Source organism: Choloepus didactylus, chromosome 6 (genome assembly GCF_015220235.1).
Source record: "Choloepus didactylus isolate mChoDid1 chromosome 6, mChoDid1.pri, whole genome shotgun sequence".
NCBI classification, from domain to species: Eukaryota; Metazoa; Chordata; class Mammalia; order Pilosa; family Megalonychidae; genus Choloepus; species Choloepus didactylus.
The window spans coordinates 123944200-123962592 of NC_051312.1; the positions used below are offsets into that span (position 1 = coordinate 123944200).

At 36.2% G+C, this 18393-nt stretch overlaps 1 protein-coding gene across 1 annotated transcript in view; it reads left to right on the forward strand.

Moving 5' to 3' along the window:
- CUL5 (cullin 5) overlaps positions 1-18393 on the forward strand; it is a 163341-nt gene that overhangs the window by 119314 nt on the left and 25634 nt on the right. The window contains exons 8-11 of the mRNA XM_037841325.1: positions 9858-9951; positions 11860-11990; positions 12249-12356; positions 14748-14812. Coding sequence (XP_037697253.1) covers positions 9858-9951; positions 11860-11990; positions 12249-12356; positions 14748-14812 — 398 coding nt within the window. The remainder of the gene's footprint in view (positions 1-9857; positions 9952-11859; positions 11991-12248; positions 12357-14747; positions 14813-18393) is intronic.

Here is an 18393-nt window from a genome sequence, read left to right on the forward strand (position 1 = left end):
TGACCATCCATTTCTAGAAGTTTCCCTTCACCCCAAACCAAAGCCCCTACTCTCATTTCTTAACTCCCCATTGCCCCTTCCCCCACTTCTTAGAACCCCTACTCTACTTTTCATCTCTTTGGTCATATTCTTTGATACTTCCTTTGTGTTTACCATGGGGCTTAAAATTAACCTCTTAAATCTATAACAATCTTGTTTTTCTTTGAAACCAACTTAACTTCAATAGGACACGTAAACTGTGTTCCTATACTCCTCCATTCCCCCACCTTTATGTAGTTCTTGTCAAGAATTACATATTTTACATTGAGTCCAAAATCACCGATTTATCATTACAGTTTATGTATTTTAAATCCTGTAGGAAGTAAATAGTGGAGTTATAAATCAACAATACAGTAGTAATGGTCTTTATATTTACCATGTGATCTTTACTGGAAATCTTTATTTCTTCATGTGGTTTCAGTCAACTGTTTAGTGTCCCTTCCTTTCAGCCTTCTTAGGACTGATCTACTGGTGATGAAGATCTTCAGCTTTTGATTGTCTGGGAATGTTTTCATTTCCCCCTCATTTTTATCTTTCAGGTGTTTGTGAATTCTCCAAGTCTCTGATGGTTATTGACTTCTATTTGTATTCCATTGTGGTCGGAGAATGTGCTTTGAACAAACTCATTTTTTTATTTTTTATTTTATTGAGGCTTGTTTTTATGTCCCCGCATACAGTCCATTCTGGAGAAAGATCCGTGATCACTAGTGAAGAACATGTGTCCCGGTGACCTGGGATGTAATATTCTATATATGTCTGTTAAAAGTCTCTATATCTCTCTTTCATTTCTTTGTTTCTCTGTTGGTAGGGCTTGCTTTAGTATCTGAAGTAGTGCAGGTCTCGTTAGCAAATTCTCTTAGCATTTCTTTGTCTGTGAAAAATTTAAGCTCTCCCTCAAATTTGAAGGAGAGTTTTGCTGGATAAAGTATTCTTGGTTGGAAATTTTCCTCTCTCAGAATTTTAAATATGTCATGCCACTGCCTTTTCGCCTCCATGGTGGCTGCTGAGTAGTCATTACTTAGTCTTATGTTGTTTCCTTTGTATGTGGTGAATTGCTTTTCTCTTGGTGCTTTCCGAACTTGCTCCTTCTCTTCAGTATTTGACAGTCTGATCAGAATATGTCTTGGAGTGGGTTTATTTGGATTTATTCTATTTGGAGTTTGCATTTATGCTTTGTGTATTTATATTGTGTAGAAGGTTTGGGAAGTTTTCCCCAACAATTTCTTTGAATACTCTTTCTAGACCTTTACCCTTCTCTTCCCCTTCTGGGACACCAATGACTCTTAAATTTGGATGTTTTATTTTATCTATCATATCCCTGAGATCCATTTCGATTTTTTCAATTTTTTTCCCTGTTCTTTCTTTTGTTCTTTCATTTTCTGTTCTGTGGTCCTTGAGGAGGCTGAGTTGTTGCTCAGCTTCCTCTAATCTTGTATTATGAGTATCCAGAGTCTTTTTAATTTGGCCTACAGTTTCTTTAATTTCCATAAGATCTTCTAGTTTTTTATTTACTCTTGCAATGTCTTCTTTATGCTCTCCTAGGGTCTTTTTTATGTCTTTTATTTTCTGTGCCATGCTCTTCTTCAAGTCTTTTATATCCCATGCCATGCTCTCATTGCCTGTCTGTAGTTCTTTGATTAATTCTGCCAGGAACTGTGTGTCTTCGGATCTTTTGATTTGAGTGTTTGGGTTCGGGTTCTCCGTGTCATCTGGTTTTATATGCTTTAAGATTTTCTGTTGTTTTTGGTCTCTTGGCATTTGTTTTACTTGATCTTTAATTTGTTAGACTTGCAGCTTGGTGACATACACTTTCTCTAACTAACCAGCAGATGGCGTCCGTGAGTCACTTATTCCCCTCAAGTCAGTTCTCCCCAACTTTGTGGTATGTGGGGATCTGATTCTTTTGGGGTCCAATTGGTGCACTTAATTTGGGTGTGTTGTCGGTGCTGTCTGCCCTCAATGAGGGGCGTGTGCCTGAGTGGTTAGGGAGGAAGGGCAGGTTTAACAATCAAACCTCCCAGGTGTTCCCGGAGATTTAAGGCTGTTCTCTGCTGCTGACACAAAAGTCCTTGGTATTGGCTTAGGTTCCCTGGGATTTCTGAGCAGTTCCCCCCTCCTTCCTGTGCTTTTCCAGGACCTCTGTTGACGGGGGGCGGGCCATGCCATGTCACAAGTGAGCGCCGGCCTCCAGGGAAGCCCTGGGCTGCTGGGCTATGTAGGGGCGTTCCCAGCCTGCTTCAAAGATGGTTGAATGGGACACGTTAACTTCCGCCTTTCCACACAGTTCTGCCCTCCCAGCTCCGGGACAATCAGCCGTGGGTGTATTCAAGGCCACTGTCCATGGCTGATATTGTGTCGCGTGAGTGGTGCTGCGGGAAAGACTCCCTGTCAGGCTGGGTTTCTTGTCTGGGGTCTGTGCTGTGTGTTCGGCCCCTGGCAGGAGTAGCCCCGCCCGCTGGGGAGGCTGCAAGTTGTGCGTCTCCCCTTTGTTTCCCTGGACGCAAGACAATCAGCAGTAGGTGTGGGAAGAGGTATCCTCTACCCCAGACACTGAGGCGTTAGTCCAGACTGCTCCTGGCTTATCTGCAGCTGTTCCTGGGCTTCTTTTATTTTTTTAAAAACTCCAACCCACCGTTTCCCCCCAACGCAGTGTGGCCGAGGGATTCAGCCTACTTACTCACTCGTTTCGGAATGCAGACTCCTGGTTTCACCAAACGCACGTTCCCTGTGGCTTTAGCAGAACTTGTCCAGCTGGTGCTACTTTGGAAGTGGTGTTCTGGGTCTTTTCTGTTTTTTTATCTAGTGTTTTCCATGGAGGTGTTTTTTTCTCTGTCTTACCTAGTTGCCATCTTAGGTTCCTCCCTAAGGGAGAATCTTAAATTAAAGAAACATAAGAGTATTGTTGAGTTGAATTAAACAATATAGCTTTATGGCTGAAGAAACCAATGCAAATTATTACTTCTGCAGAGTTACATAGCTAATGAATATCACAACTGTTATTTTGCTTTTTAATAAATTTCAGTGCAAATTGAGTATACTAAAAGATCTTAACTATATCACATAGCCTGCCTATGTCACAGATAGTTCTATTTTTCATCTTAACAGACCTACGTGTTCATTCATTCAAGAAATACTTATTGAGTGCCTAATGTGTTTTATGGCAGGCATCATCCTTAAAGCATTTATACAGTCTGTATCTATAGAGGAAGGTAAAACATCAAGCACACTGATAGTTAAAGTGTTTCACCTTGCAGACCTCTGGGGAGAGATTGCTATGGATTAGAAGTTGTGCTCATCTCAGGCAAACAAATACAGGAGTTGATGGCATATGGCAAAAAGTTTTTTTCTTCATGGAAGCTAGCAAAAGGAGACAGAAAGGGAATACAAGGTGAGAGAGCTGGTTTATCACTATCCTTCCCATTTAAGATGTATTTTCCAATTAACAAGTATGTATTTAGGCTTGACTGTGTTTGTAGTACTTTGGTAAATGATGGGGAGGTAATAAAGAAGAGGAATAATGTGGTCTCTGACCTCAAGGAAATGACCCTCTTGTTTAGGACAAGATTCATTTGAAGTAAGGAGAGAACTCTATCAAGCAATTGCCCTTCTTTTTGCCTACATAAATTCATTTTCAGTACACAAGGATCTGTGTCATAATTCTCTTTATTTTTTTAAAAGCTTTATTATGAAAGTTTTCAAATATACACAAAAGTAGAGAAAATAGTATAATGAACCCTCCATACCCATCTCCTAGATTCAACAATTAACATTTTGTCATACTTGTTCCTTCTTGTCTTTTTTCCCCTTTCTTTTCCTTCCTTTCCTCCCTCTCCCCCCTCCATTCTTCCACTGCTCTCTGTTTCTTCCTTTTTTCTTTCTTTCTGCATGCTAGGATTTTAAAAATTTCTGACATTGTACATTTTTAGTCCTAAAACTTCTGCATTATCCCATTATTTTTAATGCCTATATAATATTTCGTTACACATATGTACTATGATATGCCTATCCAGGCCTCTAATGATGGGGATTTTCATTGTTTATATTTTTCCCTTTTAAATGGCACTTCCTGGATCATCCTTACATGCCCATGTATTTTTCCCATCCTTATGCATACATCTTTCCTCACACTTGGTATTTTTAATTTGCATATCTTTTAATTAAATTCCCGGAAATGAGATTGCTGAAGCAAAGGGTAGGAACCTTTTTAAAATTTGTTTATTTATTTATTTTTTATTTTTTTAATTGTGAACTTTATCATATGTACATAACAGTGATAGTATGATTTCACAGAGCGCAAATTTCAAAGAATGTCATGGGTCAGCAGTTCCACAACTTCAGCCATTTCCATTATTGTAAAATATACATACAGAAAGGTGTATCTCTTGTACAGCTCAACAAGCAGTCATATAGGTAATTTCAAAAATTGTTATGGGTTACAGTTCCACAGTTTCAGTTCTTTCCTTATTATGCGATTCAAGGTAAATACAGAAAGGTGAAGACCTTGAAGGCACAATAGAGCAAATCCCAAAAGATTCTATAGGCTCTAGTGGTATGGACCTTTTACAGATTGCTACATCACACCATACTGACCTTCAGAAATGTAGAAGTAATCCCATTGGTGGTATGCCTATTTATCCATACTTTTGCTGATCTGAATTTTGTTAATCTTAATGTTCTCCAATCTGTCAGTATGATAGATTTATTTTATTTTATTTTTTTAATTCATTTTATTGAGATATATTCACATACCACGCAGTCATACAAAACAAAGCGTACATTCAATTGTTCACAATACCACTACATAGTTGTGCATTCATCACCAAAATCAATCCCTGACACCTTCATTACCACACACACACACAAATAAGAATAATAATTAAAGTGAAAAAGAACAATTGAAGTAAAAAAGAACACTGGGTGCCTTTGTTTGTTTGTTTGTTTCTTTCCTTGTTTCCTTCCCCTATTTTTCTACTCATCCATCCATAAACTAGACGGGAGTGTGGTCCATATGGCTTTCCCAATCCCATTGTCACCCCTCATAAGCTACATTTTTATACAATCGTCTTCAAGATTCATGGGTTCTGGGTTGTAGTTTTATAGTTCAGGCATCTACTGGTAGCTACTCCAATTCACCAGAACCTAAAAAAGGTTGTCTACATTATGCGTAAGAGTGCCCACCAGAATGACCTCTTGGCTCCCTTTGGAATCGCTCTGCCACTGTAGCTTATTTCATTTCCTTTCACATCCCCCTTTTTGGTCAAGAAGATGTTCTCCATCCCATGATGCATTCCTCCCCAGGAGTCATATTCCATGTTGCCAGGGAGATTTACACCCCTGGAGGTCAGGTCCCTCGCAGGGGGAAGGGCAGTGATTTCACCTGCCGGGTTGGCCTAGCTAGAGAGAGAGGGCCACATCTGAGAAACAAAGAGGCATTCAGGAGGAGGCTCCCAGGCACAATTATAAGCAGGCCCAGCCTCTCCTCTGTAGCAACAGTCCTCCCGAGGGCAAGTCCCACGATTAGGGCTCAGCCCATCAAACCATCAGTCCCCCATGTCTGCTAGCACATCAGCACCCAAGTATGATAGATTGAAAACAACTTTTTACATGCATATAAAAATTACTAATGAGGCTGAGTACCTGTATTAGTTAGGGTTCTCCTTGGAAGCAGAATCAATGAGAGATGTCTCTTATTATCAAATTGTAAAAGTGACTCACGCAACTGCGGGAGCGCACGAGTCCAAATTCTGCAGAGCCGTCAACAAGCTGTCAACTCCAAGGAAGACGTCCGATGAACTCCTCGGGAAACGAACCGACAACTTTGACGAAATCCTCAGGAAACGAACCGGCAACTTTGAAGAACTCCTCAGGAAACGAACCGACAACTTTGACTAGCTCCCCAGGAAAAGCTTCACTGAGCAGCTGAAGAAGAAGTGAAGGTTTTCTAACTGTCCGGCTTATAAGCCTCCAACTGATCACCCGGACCAAATCCAGCCAATTGCATTCTCTCACTGTGGAAGCATGCCCCTTGATGAGTCATCAGTCAGCTGCAGTCAATTGACTGATGATCCGACAAACCAACCAGCCTCAAATAGCCTCACAGGAATCGTCAGGCCAGTGCCCGCTTGACCAGACAGCTAGGCCACCTAGCCAAGTTGACACATGAACCCAACCATCACAGTACCTTTATTCTTATTATTGGCCATATATATTTCTTTGTGAATTCACAAAATAATTTTTTATAACATCATTTTCATTATTTTACTTCTTTATTCAAAAAACCAGAGTAGTAGTATTTCCTATCCCTGATATTCAAGACTTTATAATTTGGTCTTAACCTATTTTTCTAATTTTACTTTTTAATATAGTCCAGCTGGTGTCTTTCTACTCCAGTAGACTTATTTCCTCATTCATGTAACTCATGCTATTCACTTTTTTTATTGGATTCGTTTTCTTTTTCTTCTGCCTATTTCATATCCTTCAGAATCCTTATGTACCATCTTGCAATGAAGTAATCCTCAAATTCTCTAACTTTCATCAGTTTTCTTCTTATTTGAATTCTAACGGTACCTATTGGTATTACCATTTGATTTAGTAGCAAATTGTATGCTTTTTTTGTTGTGTTATTTATGAAGCACCAACTGGGTGCAAAACCATCAGTAAAAAGTTTGTGGACAGAACACAGTTCCTGTCCTTGTGAAGCTTATAGTATAATAATGATGTATTTATTTCTACTTGATTACTTATTCATGAGATTGAACTTCTTCTACCTCTATCATGTGGAATACATACACATTTTTAGGTGTATAGTCATATTTTCCCAACTGAATTTTAAGATCGTTTATTGAAGGTGTGAACCATATTTTGTACTTCTCTATTCTTGACAACATTTGACTCAATTCTGAGCATGTAGCCATTACTAAGTATATATTTGCTCTCCCTATTAGTGTAGTAATAAAAGATGGAGGCTGTGGAGTCACATACCTAGCCTCAGATTACAGCTCAAGACCTTAGGAATTGTGCAACATTTGCAAGTTACTTCACCCTTCTAAGCTTGTTTATTCTTATGTTAAATACCTGCTTCATAAGTTTGATAAGGTGGATTAAATGAGATAATATATATAAAGCATTTGGAACACTGCCTGTAATGGAATAAGTGCTCATTAAAAGGTACCTGTATAATATTTATTCATTTAACCACTCAAGCTAGAAACTGCTTCAATTAAACCCCCCCACCCCACCCTAACCCCTTTCATCTAAGTAGTTACCAAATTCCATTTAGTTTGCTTCAATTATCTTGCCAGTTTGGCCTTTCCTTTTAGTCTTCATTATAAACCACTATAAAAACTAGGTTTTATATTTTGGCTTAGTATATATATGTATACTGTGTGTTCATTTGTAGATATCTGAAATAAAAGTTTTATGAAATAATTTATTGTTTATATTTTATTGTTATTATGTGTGATGCACTCTGATATTTTTGTTCTTTCTGTGTTACTAATGAAAAAGTTGGTCACAAGCCATTAAAACTGATTTCTTAACAAATAGTTTCAAATACACTTGGTCTGGATTTTGGGAATCTGCAAAATTTTGCCTACCACTGAACAGGACAGGTGTAAGTTTTCAGGGAAACAAAATAAAACCAAGTAACCAAGGCTTGCAGCTTATTTAGATTGTGGTCTTTGCTTCCCATTAATTTTCTGTAGATAGATTTACCTCTTTTGCATGTGGTCTCAGCTGCTGAAGGGAGTGTTCCGCTGTGCATAATCCAGAGCTGGTTTAGAATGAGTTTACTCAGTCATTGGGGCAGAATTCCCCATTTTTGACAAGGCAAGAATTTCTGAACCACTTTGTGTGTGTTATTTTCCTTAGGACAGAAATTGAGAACACGAGTTAAAAAGGTTGTTAGTCTAGTTCTTGAAGAGAGACTTGAAAAAACTTTTATTATGGAAAATTTTTAATGTTTACAGAAATACAGAGGATAGTATAATGAAACTCCATTACCTAAATCCAACTTCAATTATCAACATTATGTCAAATCCAACAGGAATTTTTAACAAAGGACTTTTAAGGCACCCATAATTCCCTGCCTTAATCCAGATAGATGATCTGTTTTCCAAAAGAGATAATCAGCCTTAGTGTACCTTGCTTCATTACTCACAACCAGTTAATATTTGATCCCTGCAAGAGGAGTAGATCGTAGTAGAAATCTGCCCCACTTAGGAGATTTTTCTGAGGACCACCTAGAACGCTAGACCTTGCCATTTTATTTGGAATATTGCAGTCTTTTTACCAGCCTCCCTCCCACCATACCACCTGCCTTACTGCCATTAAGACCGATCTTTATAAAATGACCTTTTTGAGGAGGGGCAGGGTGAAGCTCATTATGTTAATCTGTTTAAAAACCTTTGGTTCTTCATTTCCTACTTATAGAATAAAATCTCAAACCATGTATTTTCATTCATAATCTGGCTGAAGTCTACCTTTCTAGCCTTTTCTTCCACTGTCTGTCTCTTCCCTACTATATTGAACTTATTGTTTCCTTAATAGTTCATTTTAGGACTTAACACTTCTCTTTCAAGATCCAATTTAAATATCATCTAGTGGATGACGCCTTTTTTTAAGAGGTAGTTTTCTCTTATTTGTTTGGCTTTGTTGTTTTTTGTGTGTAACGTCACTTAACTGTGTTTTATTAAATGTATCAGTGTACGTTTGTCCCCCCCCCCCATTAGACAGTGATCTCCTTAAGAGCAGAGGTTATAACTTAGCTCTTCTTTGTCTCCTAAACACTTCTTTGGTGCCTGCAATAGTTGGGACCCAATAATGGTTTGTTGAATGATATATTCATACTTTTAGAATTCTGGAATTTAATTCCAACACATGTTCTCTCCAGATGAGAGTTAATCAAAATTGACTTTTTCATTCTGTATGTATATATTTTTAGTATTTTTCTTCCCTCCTTGAAGACATTTGTTGTAACTTTTTAAAATCTTTTTTTTATTGTCGAATATAACATATATACATAGAAGTGATAACTTTCCAAGTACAGTTTAACAAGTAGTTAGAGAGCAAATTTCAAAAAATATTATAGGTTGCAGTTCCACACTTTCAGTTATTTCCTTATTATGAAATATAACATATATACAAAAAAGCAGTGTCTTTCAAAGTATTATTTAACAAGTAGATATATAGGAAATTTCCAAAGTTGTTATGAATTATATTACCATGGTTTCAGTTATTTCTTTATTGTGAAATATAACATATATTCAAAAGGTATAACTTTCAAATTACAGTTTAACAAGAAGCTATAGAATAAATTTCAAAGGATGTTAATGTGTTACAATTCCACCATTTCGGTTCTTTCCTTCTAGCTATTCTACTACCCTAGCAACTAAGAAAAAGAAAATTATGTAAAGATTCAGTTTTCATAATCCTTTGTTAAATTCCATCTTGTCTGTTGTTACCCCTTCCTCTAGTTTTATCACTTTCCTCATCTTCAGGGATGTCTAGGCCATGACCACCTAACCTGTTTATGTTGAAAAGGGGTGTCAACTTTATGAGCTGTTGTAACTTTTAAAGAGAACCTAAGTTCTGTGACTTTTTCCCAGGGGTGGGTGTGGGGTGGGGTGAATATACTTAAGAGGTAAACTGACTTACAGTATGCCGCTTCATTTATCCTGTAGTGCAGGTAAGTAAAATCTACTTTTAGAATATTTAGTATTTTTTTCTGCTGTGGAGGAAATTGGTTTTATTTTTTGAGTTGGAATAGATTTGTGCTAAAAAGCTTATAGTGTTTTTGACCAATTTTTGTTATATTTCAGCTCATGGAATGCTGTGTAAATGCCCTGGTGACATCCTTTAAAGAGACTATCTTAGCAGAGTGCCAAGGCATGATCAAGCGAAATGAAACTGAAAGTAGGTAAAACATCACATAAAGTTATCATAATCTTTTAAGAGGGTATCTTTGAAGCAAATCACTTAATAAATTGCCAATTAGGTCGTTCTTTTATGTATAGGTATATTTGTTAAAGTGAACTGTGTTTAGAGACCGTAATAAAATACTTAGCACAGGTAGAAACACTGTTAAGGAATTTCTAAACTGTTTAAACACTTTTCCCCCTTAAGATTAACCCTACTTTTCTTTTGTATATGAATTTCCATTTGTTCTCCAAAGTAAGACTGTTTTTTAAGGCCAATTTACATTGTAAACATGTAGAATAGGATAGAACTAGATATTTGACTTTTGTGTGAAACCTTGTGGAATCTTTTTAGAAAGTAATAAAACACTTCATGTTAATAATCTTCATTTCCTCCCCCACCAAAATATTTTACAATTTGAGATTTCTAAAGTGTATTCTTTTGTATTAGCTAAATGTTTTCTTAATAAAGATTGGGGGTGGGGGTAACAAATTCATTAAAAAAACACAAAGAATATATAAAATTTACCTATACGGAGGAATTAATGCAAAATGATCATAGAGTTTCTGTTTGGGGTGAAAGGAAAGTTCTAGTAATGGATGGTGGTGAAGATAATGGAACATTGTGAATATGATTAATTCCACTGACTGGTATGCTTGGGAGGAATTGGGATGGGAAGATTTAGTTGTATATTATGTTTCCTAAATTAATAAAAAAGGAAGAAAGAGTAACTAAAGTGCTAATGACAATTAAATGCAATAGGTGACACTGGATGAGATGTAAGAATGGGGCATAAATGGCTCAAAAGAACATTACTGGGACATAAGAAACAATTGAAATATAAAATGTAAACTTTATATCAACATTAAATTTCTTGAACTTGATAAGTGAATTTTTGTAGGAAATGTACATGGAAGTATTATGTGTTCAAGTAGTAGGATATGTGCAACCTGCTCTCATATATTAAGAAGATAGATAGATAAACAGGTAGAATGATATATAGAGAAATAAGTAGAAAGATAACTAGCTACTAGCTAGAGAATGATGTGGCAAAGGTGGTAAAATGTTAAAATTGGTGGATCTCAGTATATGGGGATTGGGAGTATGCTGGCACTCTCTCTTTGGGGTTTGTATTATTTTTGCAGCTGTCCTGTAAGTTTGAAATTATTTCAAAATAAAAAGTTAAGAACATTTTTTTACCCATGTGTCTACTATCCAGAGATAACCACTTTTAACCTTTTGATGTATTGCTCTCCAGATTTTATTGTGCCTAACAGCAAGTTTCCATTAAATTTCTAATTGCATTTAAAGTTTGTATTTCAGTTCACGTAAGTTCATACACTATTTAGGAGCAACTCTGTAGTGGAAAGTAAGATGTTCATTGGCATACATGCAGTATTTGAATTGCCATATGCCAATCAAAATAGAATTTTGTCTGTTCCTATTGGACTCCCTTTGAAAGTATTTATTTAGTGGTAATCAGTACTATGAGGTAGTATAACATATAAGAAAGTGGTTTGTAATTTTTATCCCTTAATGATATGGCTGCATATTAATATTGTACCTACTTTATGAAATGCACTAATCTTTTGCATAAACTTTTGTTCTTCTTAGAATAAAAAATATCCCATCATCCCATGACTTCATCTCTTAAGAGGATCTGGGTTTTGCAGAATATGATCACTTTTAATCAGATGGTTTTTTTTTTTTAAATTTTATAATTTTTGTTAAACTGAGAGGTAGATCAGGAAATCCTGTTTACTGCAACAACCCCTAAACCAATTATACCCGAAGGATTCCATTAATTGTTACTGCCATAGGCATTCTAAACCCATGATGTTAATCTGAAAGAAAAATTAATTCCAGTGGATGAAATGCTTACATTAGTTTGTTGTATTTTTTCAGAATTACATTTAATGTTTTCATTGATGGACAAAGTTCCTAATGGGATAGAGCCAATGTTGAAAGACTTGGAAGAACATATCATTAGTGCTGGCCTTGCAGATATGGTAGCAGCTGCTGAAACTATTACTACTGTAAGTTTTTCTTCCAATGGCAATGATAAATGTATGTTAAGATTATTTTTAAAATGTAGGATCAGATATTTAAAATAGTAATTTAAATAACAAAACAGTAATATTGGAGACACCTTTTAATTTCATTTTTAAGGAAAAAATTCCCCAATTTAAAAGCTACAGATTTTATTACAAGTGTGTTCATATTATCTCAATTATTGTTGTATTGTTCTTTTCCTTTTAAAAACATCAATTGAATATAAAACATTTCATTTCTAGGATTCTGAGAAATATGTTGAACAGTTACTTACACTATTTAATAGATTTAGTAAACTGGTCAAAGAAGCTTTTCAAGATGATCCACGATTTCTTACTGCAAGAGATAAGGTATATATTCCTATATATATATTAACACTTTGTTTTAAAATATTACTCTCATAATTTACTCTTAATAAGAAACCTTGCTTCATTATGCTATTAAGTTGCAAGGTACAAACCTAGGAACTCTACTTCTTCATCAGTGGAGAGCAGTCATGTTTTTGTAAACATTGGCTCTGCATGTGAGCTGGAATTGAGCTAGAAAGTTGTTTTCTTCCTCCTTTTTCCAACAATGTCTCCCTTGCCTTATACTTTTTCAGTCTGCACTCTTGACATTTTCTCCACATGTACATGTCCATTTCACAGTAACCACCATTCTTGCAGCTATATACTGTACTTTCGGAGATGTTACATCAAAAAAATCCTAATAACAAAATTAAAAAAAAAATTTACCATTTGTTTTTTTTTTGGTTATGTCATTTTTATTAGTATATATTTTCATAGTAGAGTTAAACAGTCAAGTTATCTAAATTATTTCAATAAAATATTTTTCCCTCAATGACAACAAAAAAGAATGTCTTCTTATTTTTTAGTAGTATTGATTATTGAATCCCTGTTGATCCTTTTCGACCCTACTCAAAGTATACTTCCCATGGAACTTCCTTGATACACTGCCTCCTCACCACAAGCTGTCACAATCTGTTCTCTCATAAGGCTCCTGTAAGAATTACTTCCCATTTTCACTTGCATTCTAGGTACCTGGCATTTACATTGCATACCCACTTTTTGCATCCTCACTAGTATGGGGTAATGATAATAAAACATAGTTTTATCTTTAGAATAGTGTCTTTTAAGATATCTTAAGCATACCACTAGAAATTGCCATTAGTTTTTTTCCTTCTTCTACTACCTTTTATTGCTTCCCAAGGTAGATTTTTTTTCACTAACTTTAGTTTGTCTGTTTTAAAATAAATAAATAAGTAAAGTACGGAAGGGGTGAAGGGAATATGGAGGTTGTAGGGTGGTTTGATATCTTAAATTGAATGGCCTACAAAAATAGGGAGGTTGGCCCAGAGTGATAGTGGGTGGGGGTAATCAAAAGTTGATGGAATTCTGATTATATCATGAGAGTATACAGGATTTGCTCAGGAATCAAATGTGAAATGTGATAGAGTGCAGTTAAGGAGGACATTCAGGTTTTTGCTCTGATCGTTGGAAAGATGTGCAGAGAGATAGGGATACAGAGATAGGTGCAGAGAGATCAGGAACTCAGTTTTGGGCAAGGTAATTTTGAAATGTCTATTAAACATCCATTCATGTGGAAATTTTGAGTCTTAGGTTTAAGTGATAGAATGGGGCTGGCTAGATAAGTTTGGAATCTTCAGCATACAGATGGTATTCAAAGCTCTGAGACTGGATATAATCACCAAAGTAACAAGTGAAGAACGAAAAGAGTATAGATTCAGGGACTGGCTCAGGACATTCTGACATGAGTTATCAGAAAGATGAGGAATCAGCAAAGGAAAATGAGCAGGAGGGTGTGGTGTGCTATAAAACAAGTGAAAAAAGTACTTTCAAGAATAGGGCATGATCTGGTTTTAAAATGTTGCTGACAGTCAGGAAAGATGGGGGTTAGACATTGTCTTCAGCGGCCTTGGAGTTGCCGGTGACTTTGACAAGAATACTTGGGTGGAGTGGTTGTGTAAAAGTCTGATTACAGTGGTTTAAAATAAGAATGGCAGGAGAGAAATTGGAGATAGCGAGTTAGATAATTCTTCAAAGAGTTTAGCTTAGAGGGAGGGAGAGAAATAAGGCAGTAGATGAAGGTAGACAAAGCCTTGAGTGCATTTTTAACATGTAAAAAAAATATATGTTTGCATAATGAGGGGACAGAACTGGTGGAGAGGGAAAAATTAATGATGAGGAGAAAATAAGAGGGAATTGCTTGACCAGAGGGAATGGGGTCTTAAGCAAAAGGGCTGGTGTCTGCTTTGGAGCAAGAATAGTTTATACATGGTAGTAAGAGACAAGGCAGAGTATATGAGCATAGATTTAGTCACATGGTTGGTGATCTGTGGGAGTTCTTTTCTGTTTACTTCAGCTTTCTCAGTGAAATAGGAAGCCACATAATTAGGTGACAGTGTACTTGGGGGAAGAAATATTGGAGATTTGAGAAGAAAGGGGATGGCATGAAAACACTGTCTAGGACTATAAGGGAATGAATGAACTAGTGAAAATGTGGTTGTTAGGTAGCATTAAGGCCCCAGTAGTCAATGATGATAATACTATGACAAATTGCATGCTAAAGGCTTTGACATGAAAAATTCTATCATGGTAGATATACCATTAAAAATCAAAACTAGTTTATATTCTTAATGTGTTTTTGTAAGTGTAACTTTTTTTTGTATTTAAATATTTGAAAATAATTGTTCATATTTAATTTCAAATTATTATTTACAGGCATATAAAGCAGTTGTTAATGATGCTACTATATTTAAACTTGAATTACCTTTGAAGCAGAAGGGGTAAGTTTTTGAAACTGTGTTTTTTAAATTCTTAATCTTTTTGAGTGTATTATCTTATTGCATATGCAGGGTACCTTATTACCTTAATACTATTAGGTTTTATTTTATTGTTTTTGCTTTTATAATCTTTCCTGCCTTTGGTTATTACAAAAATCTTTCTTTATCTTCTGGCAATTGTGAATAATAGCACTGTGAACATCGATTTGCAGATGTATGTTCAAGTCCCTGCTTTCAGTTCTTTTGGGTACATACCTAGATGCATGATTGCCTGGTCATATGGTAGTTTTATACTTAACTTTCTGAGGAACTGCCAAACTGTCTTCCACAGTGGCTGCACCATTTTACATTGCCACCAGCAATGAATGAATGAATGTTTCTATTTCTCTGCATCCTCTCTAACACTTATTTTTCTGTCTTTTTTTTTTTTTTTAATAGTAGCCATTCAAATGGGTGTGAAATGGTATCGCATTATGGTTTTGATGTTCATTTCCCTGTACTGATGTTGAGCATCTTTGGTTTTTAGCAGTTTAACTTTGATGTGTCTAGGCATAGAATATTTTTGTTTTGTTTTATTGCTGTTTGGGGTTGCTGAGCTTGATCTGAAATTTTTTCTCTTTCATAGTATTTTTGGGTTTTTGTCAATTTATTCCTTATAAATTTTTTTTCTGCCCATTCTTTCACTTTTCTTCTGTATGTTAATCCTTTGGTAGTGCTTTACAGGTCTTTAATCTTTGTCTCTCAGGTTGATTTCTATTGCTTTAATTTATGTTCACTGACTCTTCTGTCATTTACAATCTTCTATTATGTACATCCAGTGAATTTTTAATTTCAATGTCATGTTTTTATGTCTAATTTTTACATTTGCTTCTCTTTCTAGTTAATATTCTCTGCTGAGATCGTCTATTTATTATTTATGAATGTATTAACTTTTATATTTTTGAGCGTAGTTACAACAGCTGTCTTTCCTTACCTGCTTATTCCAGCATTTGGGTTATCTTTGGTCCAGTCTCCATTGATTGCCTTTTCTCTAGAGTATGGGTCACATTTACCTCTTTATATGTTTTGGTATTGTTGGGTTTAATCCCAGACATTCTGAATGGTATGTTATAGAGAGTGGTTTCTGTCATATTGCTTGAACTCTGTCTTTATTGTTCAACCTGGAAGACTGTAATTTTTTATTTAAGTTTTAGCTGCCCCCTTTAGGTTTTCTCTCAAACAAAAATACCTACAATGAGGAAGTTTACCTAATGCTGTTCCTTTCTTTGAAGTGAAGTTCTCTTCCAATTTTTGCCTGTGTTTTGTTGTTTTCCAGTGGCTTCAGATAGGTTTTCCCTCTTTTTTTTTCTGTCCAGAGTTTATCCTTGTTTCTTGGGGGAGGATAGTCCAGTACAAGCTGTGCTGCTCTTATCCAAACAGAACCTTTTCCTCATTCATTTTAATAGCAGTCTGGCATTCTGTTTAGTAGATGTAGCATAGTTTTCTGGACCTTTATTCCTATACAGTAAAGTAGTTTCTGATGTTATTTATTAACAGTGATATAGAGAATAATATTGAACATTTGTCATTTTACATGTGTGAAAATGTTTTTATAGGATGGATTCCTATAAAGGGGGATTGCTGGGTTTCTTTTTATTTACTGATTTTAAGATTCCATGTCCTATTTTTAAACGTCCATATTAGAGCAGAAGCTTCTGTGGAGTAAAGTAAATATCCTTGATCCTCGTGGCAGAATTTGGGTGTTGTGGATAATGGAGCTGGGGGTGGGGGTAGGGAGGTGATATTCTAGAAAGAATAAACTGTTAGTAGCATGCAAGGTATTTGGGAGACTTTGCTTATGAGGAATATGGAGTAATTTGTGATAGGTCAATTTTCCATTGAAAACTACTAGGGAAATCAGATAAATAAAAAATAAGTTTAATTTTATCAAAGAGCTACAGAAGCAACTGGGACAAGAAGGATTAAAATTCTAGAGAAGGGAGAACCTTTCAAAGGTGAGCTGAGGGTTTGTAGCTATGTTTTCCTGTGAGCAAGAAGCTGAGAATCTAGGTTTGTTTCAGGCAGAAGGATGCTGCTGGGAGTCAGCAGAGCTTTGGTTGGTTACACAGGACTGGAGTGACAAAACCCATCAGGGTCTCAATTGAAAGCCCAGGAGGGTCACCCCTTAGGTTCAGTGGTGAACCAGAAGTGGGCTGATGCTTACCAAAATTGTAACCCTGTCTTAAAGCCTGCTCAGTTCCTGTTTGGATTGATGTGATTAGTTCCCACCCCAACCCAGTTCCATAGCAGAAGACAGGATGAACCCACTCTTGATGGAATAGAGTATCATTTGGTGCCTCTGTGATTCTTTTATATTCAATGTCCAGTATTTTGTACAACTATTTGGCCTGTGAAGACAGAGAAACATATGATCGAGTGAGAGAAGAATCATTTTAGAAGCAGACTCTCATGTGATCCAGATATGGGAGTTAGCAGATAAAGACTTTAAAATTAAACTTAATAAAACTTAGTAAACTTAATTAAACTTATTAGCTTAACCACAACGAGATTCCATTTCACACCTACTAAGATGACTAAAATAAAACAAGACAGACAAAGAAGTATGTTGGTGAGTGCTTCAGTTTGTTAAACTGGCTGTTATGCCAGAAATGGATTGGCTTTTACAATGGGATTTATTAACTTAAAATTTACAGTTCTAAGGCCATGAAAATGTACAAATTAAGGCAACAACAGGATGATACCTGGACTCTGAAATCAGGCTGCTTGCATCCAGGGTTCCTCTGTCAGCTAGCGAGGCACGTGGCTGGGGTCTCCTGATCCTTCACTTGCGGGTCTCATTGTTTTCAGCTTCTGGTTCCAATGGCCTCCTCTCTGAGCTTCTGTGAGTCCTCTCTTAGCATCTCTGGGACTTTTCTCTCTGAGCTCTCTGGGCCTTTCCTGCCTTTTATCTTCATAAAGTACTCCACTAAAGGATTAAGACCCACCTTGAATTGGGTGGGTCACATCTCAGTTGAAACAACCTAATCAAAAGGTCGCACCCACAATAGGTCTGTACCCACAGGAATGGATTAAAAGACCATGGCCTTTTCTGGGGTACAGAACAGCTTCAGACCAGCACAGTGAAGATGTGGAGAAATTGGATTTCTCATGCATTGCTGGTGGAATTGTAAAATGGTACACTGTTTTTAGAAAACAGTTTGGTAATTCATCAAATGGTTAAACATAGAGTTGCCATATGACCCAGCAATTCCACTACTAGGTATATGCCCAAGAATCATATATCCATTCAAAAACTGGTACATAAATATTCTTAGAAGCATTTTAATAATTGCCAAAAGGTGAAAAAAATGCACACCTGTCTATAACTGATGAATGAATAAACAAAATGTGGTATCTTCATACAATGGAATATTATTAAGCCATGAAGGGACTGAAGTACTGATACATGTTACAATGCGTATCATGTTGACAACATTATGCTAAGTGAAAAAAAGATAGTCACGAAATACCACACATTGTATGATTCTACTTACATGAAATATCCAGATGCAAATCCATAGAGGCAAAAAGTAGATTAATGGTTG